The following is a 12,995-nucleotide window of genomic DNA, read 5'->3' as shown; positions in this document are numbered from 1 at the left end:
AAGCACTTAAGTCCCATTATTTTAGAGGATTTTGGTACTAATCCGTTGCGTCACCGAAACGCAAACATAGACGTCATCCAATTTCTTTTTTACATGCGTTACTGCAGCAACAAAATAATTATTATTTCATATTTGAAGAACGTTTTCAATAGATGCGGGGTGAATTATATTTTACAAATTAATGTTCGAAAAACCAAGGATGCATTTGGTATTATTTTGTAAAAACTAGCGAACAAACGTAATTAAATGCTAACATTATGGCTATTTCACGGTCACATGGATCCATGACGGCCATCAAATAAAGTTAATAAGTCATAGAGGCGCATAAGTCCAAAAATGCCCATATCTGTTCTAATTCTCACCTAAACCAGGTTTTTTCGAAGTATATGAATATCGGGTGAATTTCTTTTCGTTTTGAGAAGTAGCTAGAATCCATTGAAGCGCCCGGAGTTCGTATTTTTTTCATTAATTTCAAGTGAAACTTAAACCGCGGGCAATATTGCCGTTGACACCACGTTGTGTACAAATTACCTAGGTTTGCGGTGTAAGTCGCTGTGAGGCATCATTTACAGGGTTATTAAATATACACAGTGACGACAGTGGAATAGGGAAGGGCAGCTAAAACGATCAATTAACTTGGGGATTTTTTTTCAGGAAGCCGTCCAGGGCCGCGTAATTTTTAAAGGCTATAATTTTTATGTGGCACTCATCGATATCTCATGGGATTGTTTCCTTGTAAATATATGCTCTGCCGGAGTCAGTTTATGATATTGTCCCTCAAAAATCATATTGAGCTCATGGAATAGAGAGCGAAGTTTGAAATTTCCAGACGTATTGAAGCTTATGAATGCCATTTTGACGGATAGCTGCAGATTGACCTCAATGCGATGGAAACTACTTTCTGTATTGCTCTATACTGATAATGTTTGCAGTAGTCTCGTGTATTGCCGTGCACATACTGTCGTTATCAGTCGAAATGCAGCCGCAGGTTCGTTTGAAGTATCATTTCCCACGGTCAAAAAAGTAGGTTTGGTCTGACATATCCAAAGAACCTGTGTTCGATGATGTTAATTCGTTGGCAAATAGTCGATAATCATATCAATGCGTATGTATTCAAAACCGGAAAATCATCGAAATAATTTACCAAGCTTATCATTTCCTCATTCAATCACCTAATTATCGCAAGGCAACATCTCATGAAAAGGGCTTCGAAGTGGCATCTTTTGGCACCAAATCTCGGATTGTATTGTAATAATAAAAGCGTAAATCATTTCGAATCAAATAAAAACAAAATGTTTTGCCAAAATGACCTAAGTTAATTTAATATTGGACTCCATCCATTATAGAATTAAAAAAATGGGTTTTGCTGCACCTTTATGAAGTAAAATAATTAAAATAGGCACGACTTTTAGAAACTTTCTCCAAAAATATCAATTGTTGTTGTTTGTAATTCTACTGGCGGTGCCCATTTTTCCTTAAAAATTAAAATGCAATATATTTTCAGCTCCTACCTATTATTAGCTTTTAACATCAGTAACCTCTTGGTTTGTTGTATGAGAGTAGAGGTCACATAATACAAAGCCCCAGGGCGTGTGAAATGTACACATCAAGGTAAGGGAGCTAGTTCCTTTCCCTATGCCGCCTGTGATTTCCCGGGAAGATTTGCTCTGACACAACTTGGATAAAACTGTGTGATCCTTCAGGTATCAGAGTTTTTAATAATTTAAAATCTAACAGTAGCAGCCACGTGAGTAATCGAATACGCGCCTTGAAACGCTTGCTTCGATATGCTTGTTTTCAACATCGTTAGATCAATTGAGAGGCCACCAAAGAAAAGGTCTGGATAAGGCTCATTTCTCAAAGATATAAGTCGATTTGCAAGTTCCGTTAAGTGTAATAATGTTAAACTTTCTAATTCACATGATGTGAGACAAGTGTAGACGAGTTAGAAGTACTACATTTTTTACTACCATTAGCAGACCCCTTATTGGTACAGGTTGAAATCATAAGAACCTAGAAACCAACTGTTGGACTACGGAATAGAATCCCAGGTATTTGATTAATAAGTTAGGAATTAATACTTTGAAAATGGAAGATCGCATCACGATGCAGTAACATTAGTTCGTTTAGTAACGAGTTAAACTACGTTACGTGGATTTGTACCTCAGCAAGTGTTAGATGTCTTACGTATCGTTTGCTTTAAGTTAGTAGATGTCAATTTCGACATTACTACGTCGACCTCCAAGATATTTCCTAAAGGTAGCTAAAATAGTTTGCAGGATAATACGGAGGTTTCTCTTTTAGTTACGATTCAGAATCAGATGAAATCCACATCAAGTCGTTTGTACCCATGTCACGTCGAACAGACGGCATTCAAGAATATGGTATTCTTTAGCAGGCTCTCGCCAAGAGTGGAAAATGATCTTATCAACTTACTCTATGATAAACGTACGTATGACAATAATTTTCAGCACAGCAGTTGTGGGCTCTTGTGCAATTAAATCGAGCTGATGGGATTTAACTTGCTTGGATTTCAGTTCGTCATGTTGAGAACCATTTGTGCTATGCATTGAGGCTATGGATTTCAGAAATCCTTCAGCAATACAATTGGAATCGAGACTACGTTAAATTTTATCCCAATTTCGTTTAATGTCGGAATTCCTTCACTTCGTGTCTCGCTGCGCTTTGATACAAGTCTTCTTAATCATTCGTAGGAAAAATGAAGTGGAAAGGACTTTAAGCAGCGTAACCAGTTGAATTTTTGGTGTTAAAATCTAAAGATTTTATTGAAGGCCCTCTGTGACTAATGTGAGTAAACCTAACTACAGTGCGGAAATAACGTGTCTCGCAATTTTTAATGTAAACTAGGAAAAAAATACTTAATTTGCCTCTTTCAGTAATCCAAGTTAACTTAATAGTCACAAATACAATTAATATTCCTTATGCATGCAGTGAGATGGAATCTTATTTGGGCATTATTTACGATGTGAGAGAAATGCACTATAGAGTGTTAGTAGAAGAAAACCATCATGTCGCGATGATAAGGAAGAAGACTGCCTTCTCAGGTCTGAATTAGACGCTGTTATGGAGGATTAACAGGAGGAAAAAGACCAGAGATCAATGGAATTCTCTGAAAACTGATAAGAATAATTAGATAATTATATTCTGTACCTTTTTTGTCGCAATACAAATTCATTAATTCCTTATTTCCAGCTCATCATTAGTTATTTTTTCGGAAACCTTAAAGTAAGAGTAAAAGTTAGAAGCAGCCTACGAAATGCCTCCCATTGTATAGCACTGGTGATCGGAATGGTGCGATGACTACCGTGCTTGCTTCCCACCCAGAGGGCCCGGGCTCGAACCCCGGCGGCAGCAGATATTTTTCCGTAGTATCCCGATCTATGCTTGAGGTGCTTTGTGGAGTGCACTTTGAGTGAGTACACCGTCCGTCGGATGGGACGTTTAGCTGCGGACCCATTGGCGCCTTTCGTTAAGAGCGGGCTAATGCCGACGTCAGGTTTCTCTCCACCCTTCAACCTTTCCTATCCATCCCTAATGACGCAAATGACCTAAGCTGTCGGTCGCCTCCCTCAAAAACTACTGCTACTTCTCGTATCCCACATCAAAAAGTTTCTTGTAGGATGCTCATATTCTGATGTCTCGCTTCTGGCCTATGGAGATTCTTTTAAAAAAAATGGTCGGTAGATTATAGTATGTCAGTTTCTTTGAAATTTCAGAAGACTTTATTTGTAATTCGTGTACCATGAGTGGCATATGATACCACCATAATGTAATAAAAGTACAGCTACCATGAGAACATCTAGGAAGGATCCGTAAGAGGAAGCTAATGACGACACTGGTTTGTAAAGTAGAGATGAGATCTTTTCATAATTGAAATCTGCAGAAGATGCGTAACAAGCGGAAATCAGCTAATTTGAAATTGCATGGTAGTTATGTATGTAAAATCCCAAACATCCTCGATTGGAGGTAGATTAACCCTATTATGGCAGAAATAGTTTATTTTCACGTGATAACCCTCGCCTTTGATCACCTTTTTTCCTAGTTCATCTGGCCTTTAGTGTACATGGCCTACTCCCAAAGGAACTCCACGTGCCAGTGGGAGACGGGAAGGTAATGGATGACTCTAGAGATAGGCAATTTCACAAGTTCACATACCTCAGCACTCTCATTATAGCTCCGAAGAGGTGCCCTTCCTGGTGCCATGTATTGGAAAATGAAAGTTGGGTAAGTCGATAATGTTTTGTAAAGCAATGAACCCACCTGAATAAAATTTTCATGTAATTATTTTTGTCGCAAATGGTCGAAAAATTCATTGCAGCAACATATAAAATAGATCACTTAAGCGTATTTGTATTTTCCTTTCGCCAAGACGCGAAGCATCCACCGTATAAGCGACTAGGTAGCGAGTGCATATTCAGTGAAATATGAGAGATTAAAAGACGGAGTAAGTAGGAAAAAGATTTTTTTAATAGACGGTCAAAATAGTATTTTTCTAATCAGATTATAAAATAAAATATAAATATGGAGAATAGTGGTGGTAATAACATTCATTTCTATTGATTCTTAAGTGTATGTCATGTAAGAATCTTAATACATTTTAAAATTTTAAAATAGGTTAGTATTACGAGTACTTCATCAAATTAAAGCTACCTATATACTTGTATCAGGAGAACCAATATGCAACCAAAATTTAAAAAAATACGTTTTATGTAACAAAAATACGATGAGTATAGTAAATTTTCCTACTTCAGAGGACAAGTAAATGACGAAATTTCCTATGAGGCAGTGGTATAGTAGAGGAAGTTACCATGCAAAAGTATAGAAAAAAGTGAACGGAAGATATATCTAGCAGTAGAGGAAAGTTTGAAGACCATAGAGGTAGGGAGGCTGTTGGTTAATCGTGGAAAATAAAGGAAGAGAATGCGCTTTTTGGGTGGCAAAGAATTGAATGAAAGTAATGAGAATGGAAGGCGAAAATAATGTTGGTAAACATGAGTCTATGGTGGAGGAATGTCATTGATATGTGCAATGATTATTATTCTTTTCTGAGCAATAGTCTATAGATTGAGATAGGTTAAACGATAGAACGAAGTACCAAGTACTGCTTCACTTCCAAGTTCCGAAGAACAGCGATAAATACTCTAACGATCTTCAATGCAATAAAATTATAGACTATCCCAAATCGGTAGACTAGTAACGATGAATCCTTTGTTCAAAGGCAAAACTGGCTCCGTCAACTTAACTGAGGGATGACCTGCTTTGCCCGATTAACACTGTATCCATCAAAAATCATGTATGCAGTTTAGTTGTCTATCTTATAGAGAATAAGGATTCTCTTTTTTTATATCGTTATGAAAAGCGCATTATTTAAATTTTGAAAAGCTTCTTCCGTTTTCCTCTAATACTTGAACAGGTTCTAAAAAGTTGAGGAGAATCATTTTGTTCTCATACGCAACCCCGAAGAAATGACATTAGGAACTCGCAAATTTTAAATAGCTACTCATTATTGAAGCTTCTCGCTGAATAATTTTGACTTTTCCTTTAAAAAAATAGACGTCATGTCAAAGTATGTGTTAATCTCCCCATCTTTCGAGAAAGAGTCCATAATTTCATCGATGTGTTTGTACCGTAGTACTGCAATTCATATATCGAACTTAGAAAGATGGTTGAGAAAAAGGTTATGAGTCGGTGTGACAAACATTTACTAATATAGAAGATAACATGTTTTAATAAGATAGAAGGAAATTATTCATGGGAAATTGAACAGAGTCCACTAGTAGAACAAAGGTTATGCGCACGGCTTTAAACTACGAGATAAGAGCAAACTGCATGATTTTAACGCAGGCACAAAGGGAATAAATCTCGCCCTATTTATTTTGATAAGTCCTGCAAAGAGAAGTTAATGGAACTTGATCGTCGGAAATCCATAACTCGAGATGCATGACAGTCAAATGATACGGAATATTAAAATTTACTAATTATTCTGTAATTATTTGGGTAAATATTAGATATCCTAAAAATATACATTTAAATAATAAGTGCTAACATTGTATTTATTTTATGAAAAATTATATTTTAACTTATAAAAAACAATTTAGTTAAAATATGACCGATATGAAACTTATATTTTATATAAATATTCCAGTCGATCCAGCCTGATGAAAAGCAAGCCCGCCCGCTAACTAAAAGCTAAGGGTTTTGACTTCCCCACAGGGTATTACTGGGTAGGGTGTTACTTCAGCTCGTTTCAATCCCGGGAAATACAATGATGAATGAAGCTTCATCAGCATCTTAGTTGTCCTACGACGAGGTGCATTCGACAGGCGCAGAGGGAGAATTGATATTCTCCACCTACATCATTCTCGATTGTAAAGAACTCATTACACTACATGTTCTCAACGAATGCGTGTTTTTGCAAAAAAAAACTGATTACTTTTTTCGATTGCTTTGTCCGATAAGAGTTGTTCCAATATTTTCTTTCTTCAAGTGAATTGCTCAAGCGTGGATCAAAGAGGGGCGGTAAGATGCGATCATTCTCGTCATGGATACTTTTTGCCAAGTATATGGGGCAATATGAAGCTTATATTTTATATAAATATTCCAGTCGATCCAGCCTGATGAAAAGCAAGCCCGCCCGCTAACTAAAAGCTAAGGTTAATATTCTAATAACATACTATTTTTCATCTTATGCGTCAAATACAGTAATCAACTCGAAGGTTGGCTGGATAGAATAGGGTAGCGTTCACTCTGTACGGTATTGGGTGAAATCCACCCTCACCTATCAAACCAACAATCTTATCCCATTTAGATGATTTAAAGGCGGGAAAAGCTCCAGTAATGTAGTTTACCTTCTGAAGTTCCTGCTATACCCTGACTTCTATATTAGACAGTGTATTACCCCTAAATATTAGGATCAATCACTATCGTGCCTCATGCAAGAATTCTTCCTTGATTGGGATGCTCCCAATCGGAACAAAACACTCCCTTTGATAAATGTTTAGTGTCTCTATTCTAGCATCTCACCACCAACCCTCCGATCCTCCACTTCTCTCAAAACAAGAGAACAGGCATATATCTGGCTCATTGATTCCTGGAATAAGCCAGGGTTCAATGTCAGACACTAATTATCCCAGTCTCAAGATATTTTCATCCTTCCTCCGCTCCCAAAACCTTCCATATCAATCCCACCCCTGAAAACCTTCCCCTCCCTGCTCTTCCTCTCCCAAACCTTTCCCTGCCTTCCCCTTCCATCCAGCGTCCTCGTCCTCTCCTCTTGAAACCTCCTCAGCTCCTTCTTTCCCGAGAGGAAGTAGGTTTGGCCACCGAAAAAAAATATACGTACATACGAGGGTCATCCGGAAAGTAGTACCCGTTCGTGAAATAAAGACACAAAAGTAAATATTAACAAACATAAAAAATTTTATTTGAAAGAGGATACTTTAAACTACTTCTCAACATAATATCCAAGCAAATTAAGGCATTTGTCATAACGTGTGACAAGTTTCTGTATTCCTGCTGCATAGTCCTTCGCCGCCAGCTCATTGAGATACGCGAGGGACCCATCTTGCACAAATTTTTGCATAATGCAGATGGTGTTTAACAATTTCATGAACAATTGTTCGAGAAACATTGGGAAAATGCTCACAGATGTCATCAATTGTGACGCGCCGATCGTTCCTCACGAATTCGTCAACTGAGCTCACCAGTTGGTCTGTAATAACAGACGGTCTCCCCGAACGCTCATCGTCGTGTGTGTTCCCCCTCCCCATGTTGAAGTTGCGACACCACCGCCGAACAGACGACTCGTCCATTACATTGTCTCCATACACCTCCTTTAATTGGCGATGAATATCACATGGGCGAACGTTTCTTGCATTGAGGAATTTAATCACTGCCCTCACTTCACAACTGGCGGCGTTCTCAATTTTTTTAAACATTGTAAACAATCACAGAAACAACACAGGCAATGCTAGCGTCACGCAACTTGGCTCAGAGAAGGCAGACAAGCCACTGAAGCTATCTGACCTCGTCCAGCGGCTACTCGCGTCGTCAGCACTTCATGCGGCACGAACGGATACTACTTTCCGGATGACCCTCGTATATACAGGGATGTATATCATACCGGACTAAACGGGCAATCGTACGAACATCGATATCATTCGTGCGTCGATTTTTAACATTGTTAAACGCATTTTTTCGTAGTTTATTTTTATTTTATCCAGAGGCGCATTTATTGATTTGAAGTTTGATCATATTGTAATGCCGAAAGTATATTCATCATAGTAATACTTATCTCTGCCGAATGAGGTCGAAACTCAATTCTCTCTCACATTTGCCAGCAATAAAAATAGCTGTAGTTTTCCTTATTAGGAAGAGTGAGAGGAGAATATTTATTTTGAAATACCGATGGAATTTCCATTCGATAGTCTCGGCATAATAGCGGCCGATAAGGCGCATCAAAATTTTTAGTTACAGGCTGGAATAATATTTATTTTTTCGTGCTTGTTACATCAGTGAATTCGGCCTTTGAAACATGGTAACCTTGAACGAGTTCCGATGCCGAAACTAAAAACTTTCACTTTTGCGCGAGTGGGATATCGGACGTGTGAGCATGAGGCATCTCCTTAAGTGTTTCCACATTGAAAAAAGAAATTCATTGACTCCTTAGTACTGACTACGGCTGGAGTAGTGGAAGGATTTGATTCTAGCTTGCGTACTTTTGGGTGATTCGAATTGTGTTATGAATATTATATTCCTGTTCTCATTTAAATACTGCGCCATTTAGCGCTGAGCTCTTCTCTCGCGGTCTGGACCGTGTTCTCTCTTGCTCACACATGAAGATTATCTCCTCAAAAACCAACTGTCGCATCATATTTTATTTCATGCTTTATTCCCAAGGCCCGAATTGTACAGTTGATGAATTGGGGGTTCTTTATTGATTCACAGGTGTAAGACATTCACTTGAATTCTTCTAAAATTGAGGGGTATCAAGTGGATCTGAAATTTACTCTTTCTTAACGAAACCGTAATGTTTGACCTACTGCGGTGACTCGCTGTTGAACGAATAAATATTTAACAAAATTATATTTATATTGTCTAATTGTTCTCACTGTGGGAACTAATGCCAATGGAAATTAAGTATACATGCGCCTTAAAAGAAATGATATACCTTGTGTGCTTCGACACATTGAATACATATTAAAGTCTTCATTCTCGTATTATTCTCCATGAAAGTTGACGGCAAAAAATTTCTTACGTAGCTGATTAACAAATTGAGAATAATATTCACCGAGCGCATTTTCGTTAAATTCGTTAGCTAATCCTATATACCGTTGGTACGTGGCACCGGTGTGAAAGGAAAATTTTAATATTCTCTGTTGGTTAAAACTCTAAAGTGTTAGTCCGTTAATGTATATTTTCCTAGCAAATTAGCAAAACAATCTAATTTTTCACACCCGCCTAATTTCACTGAATATGTGCTTTACATCATTGAGATATGCGCTTATGGACTGAATTTATCATGTTGCGACTTCTTTTGCTTTTTTTCAAACTTGTTGACAAAACATTCGTATAAACAAAATATTCGTACTCCTGATAATATTCGAAATAGCGATATGTGAAATTATATATACCTGATATCCCGTATACCACCGGCAAGGCGTGTGGCATCCACACCAAGCATGCAGTACGCGAAGAGTTGCAGCCCCGTAACTAACATCCGGCGGGTGTATTATCAGATCAGCCTGATTGTCCTGACTTGTTCAGACTATAAAATTTGGTCATTTTCGGAATCCGAGTCGGTATACTTAGCTATTATCGATTAAAAGTGGAGTCTTTTTGTTATTTATTATTCAAGGAAATGTTATAGGTCCTATTCTTTGTGGTGCTTACTAACGAGTTCTAAGAACAAGAGAGCTAAGCTTTTACGTTAGCAGCAAACTTATATGATTTGTAGAATGTGTCCTTAATTGAATAAAAATAAGTACTCCTGCAGATTACGGGTCAGTTTACAGCCATGTAGAATATGAATTGCTCAGAAAATATGTTAGGAATGCGATTTAGAATTAAGCATGCATTATGAACAGTTTGAAATTTTGGAATGGAAGATAAAGGTAACCAGACTAAAAATTTAACATAGATGAGATTTAATGTAGCAACTCAATAAAAATCAAATTCTTGGTTGTTGCACTTAAATTATACCTTTCTTTTGATACGCAAGTACATCAGTTTATGTGGAGGAATTAGAATGGGAGCCCTTTAATGAACGAAGAAAGCAGTCAAGACTAAGACTTTTGTAAAGATGCAAACCACAATTTCGCTTGTGGCACCGAGGGAATCATTGTGGCACAAATTGTATTGGCAAATTCGACCACTGGGATAAAATGAGACAGATTTTGTTGGCCGTCTACCCAATAATAAATAATTTTTGACACATAAAAAATTCATAGCCAATAGTTCACACCCATATCGTTTCAAGGCAGATAGATGTAATCACTGCTAGGTTCAGGTACTTGCACTTTAATCACGCGATACACAATCATGACCAAATTAAAACCAAGTACCCGAATATTTTTGATTTTATAGAAAAGCAAAATTTAGTGATTTAGACAAAAAACAGGATTGCATGCAAATGGTACCTGTATTTGTGAAGTTGAACGCATATATATTCATATTTATGTATAGAATCGTATTTATGCATGAATAAATGGTGCTCTAAAATTCTCAGTCCACGCACCACCATTAAATTATTTCATATTATTTGTTCATTCAAGTAAGCATATTGCATTTTAATTATTTCTTAAAAAATGGCAGTATGTATTTACATGTAGAATTTAATGATAGTATTTTTTCTGACTTCACTCCGCAATGTATGGCTGTTACCGCAGGGCGTGTCTTGATAAGAACGTTCTCTTGGGACATGGGTCACAGAGTCAAACTTAGAAATCGTGTCGCCGAACAGGTGTGTTAAGTAAGTCTTTCTAGCTATCAGGTTTATTGCGAAGTAGAAAGAGTGGTACTTTTTGTCTAAAAAGTTCCACATAGTCCCGAACTCTTAAGCTTTATTCATTATATATTAGGAAAATAGATTTATGCAAACAACATACATAATGACGAACACAATAGCAAGCATTAACAGGCTAATAAGTTTTGCGATTGAGAAAGGATAAAAATGAAATGCAAAATCTTTATAAGAATTGATATATCAAAAATAGTGAAGAAGCTATGCTACGATTCGAGTTTTTATAATTTTTGGTATTAATAAGCGTCTTGATTAAGAAATACCGCCAGCAATCAACTTAAGTACCTTTTGAAAGACAAATCTTGAAATCAGTTTTATAATAATTCAAGAGCTGCGCTAATATAACTTGTTAAAAGCTAATGCACTCCTGATGTGGGTTTCGATGAAAGTAAGTTTAAATGGGATGTGGTGAATTTCGGCCGTTCTGCTGAGTTCATCAAAGAACATTTCAATGACTTCACCCCATGTTAACACCAACATTTACCCTATTTTTATCTCGAAAGGCTCTTATAAAGAAGTTCGTTAATCTTTGCCCAGAGGGTAGTAGGCCATCTGAAATGACCTAGATGTGTTGGAATTTTATATTTGTCAGACTATAAAGTGAGGTGTGGCCAGAGTATCTAACATATTATTGATCAATCATGCCAATAAACGCAGTAAAGTAAATTATTGACAGAAATACTACAACAGAATTTAGCATGCTCGCACATGGGTTATCAGTTCTCTAGGATATCTTTCTGCTGTAACTAGCTCGCACACCCGATCTACTATGGATGGTAATATTCAGTATCCCATTATCGTCGATAAAAATGCTTGAATGGCAAATTTACAATGTAGAAGGTTATTTTGCAAACATCAATGGAAATATTTACATAAGCTTATGAGATGTTTCTGTCATCATAAATACCGATAACTTTGGAATATTTTTCCATTTTACAAGTACACGTGCGAAACATAATCCTGCCATTATGGTCACTAGTTTAATGCGCTTACGAAAACAAATTCAAACTGAAAGTTCACGTCTAGCTTATCCAGTATCGCATCCTAGAAGTCTAGATCAATTTGATCTTCAATTGTAATGGTTAACTTAGTTATCCATAATTACACAATTGAATACGTACTGTCGCCAACTTTCGGAAGATGCGGCTGCTTAACCATCCAGCTCCGGAGAGCAACACAGTCCTGCTGCTGTTGCTCTTCTTTCTTCAAATCATTTTCGCACTCACTGATTAAAACCATCTTGAGATAACGTTCCCGGCTGGCTTCTTTCGAAACACGATCGCCTTTTCAAGAGTTTGGGTGCACAGATCCGGAAATTTACGGAATTATTTAACTTGAAGTAATTTTGATCTCTTTCTCACTGAGCATTAGGAAGCTTGCACAAGGATGTTGGATTTCGACGGTGACGATAAAGCGTATGAGCCTCCGACCTATTAGCTACTCTGCATACTATTAACGCCTAGCGACCATTGAAGTTCCCTGCGTTCAGTCCCGTTGCCCACCGAGCATTGAAGTCTCCCCCTGCAGCCGACGCCTCCAACTGGTCTTCCTTCTCCCGGCACGACTTGTCTACCTCAGCTTCGCTTTCCCCTCCGCCAAGGAAACGACCATAAACATTACCCACCCCGACTCCTCCAAGTGTCTTCTATGCCCCCAAACTCTCCCTTTCTATACCGCACACCAATACACCCTCCCCACCATTTTCCCCTCTCTCCCTCGTCCACGCGATTATTTCTCTCACACATTTGTCTTTTTTTCCGCGTCCGACCGGTCACGGACAGTGACGTGTTTTCGCAACGGCTAGAGGGGAAGAAGGAACTCGGGAATTTTCGGCCGTGGGTAGCTCTTGGATCGCGTTTGTTAAAATCTACTCAGGCATCTTAGGAATGAAAGTGGAACTTTTCAAGGACCTTAAATACTTGCGTGAAATTTTCTATCCATTTTTTGGGGAGCT

The 12,995-nt window shown here is 37.8% G+C and overlaps 1 protein-coding gene across 1 annotated transcript in view; it reads right to left on the bottom strand.

Annotated features, from left to right (window-relative positions):
• Positions 1 to 12,605, bottom strand: part of LOC139689620 (alpha-tocopherol transfer protein-like) — a 38,523-nt gene extending 25,918 nt beyond the window's left edge. Inside the window, exon 1 of the mRNA XM_071586791.1 lies at positions 12,163 to 12,605. Coding sequence (XP_071442892.1) covers positions 12,163 to 12,280 — 118 coding nt within the window. The 5' untranslated portion in view covers positions 12,281 to 12,605. The remainder of the gene's footprint in view (positions 1 to 12,162) is intronic.
• Between the last annotated feature and the right edge of the window lie 390 nt (positions 12,606 to 12,995).

Source organism: Hetaerina americana, unplaced genomic scaffold, assembly GCF_022747635.1.
Source record: "Hetaerina americana unplaced genomic scaffold, ioHetAmer1.1.p SCAF_26, whole genome shotgun sequence".
Classification (NCBI taxonomy): domain Eukaryota; kingdom Metazoa; phylum Arthropoda; class Insecta; order Odonata; family Calopterygidae; genus Hetaerina; species Hetaerina americana.
This window is presented reverse-complemented; position numbering and strand designations above follow the sequence as displayed.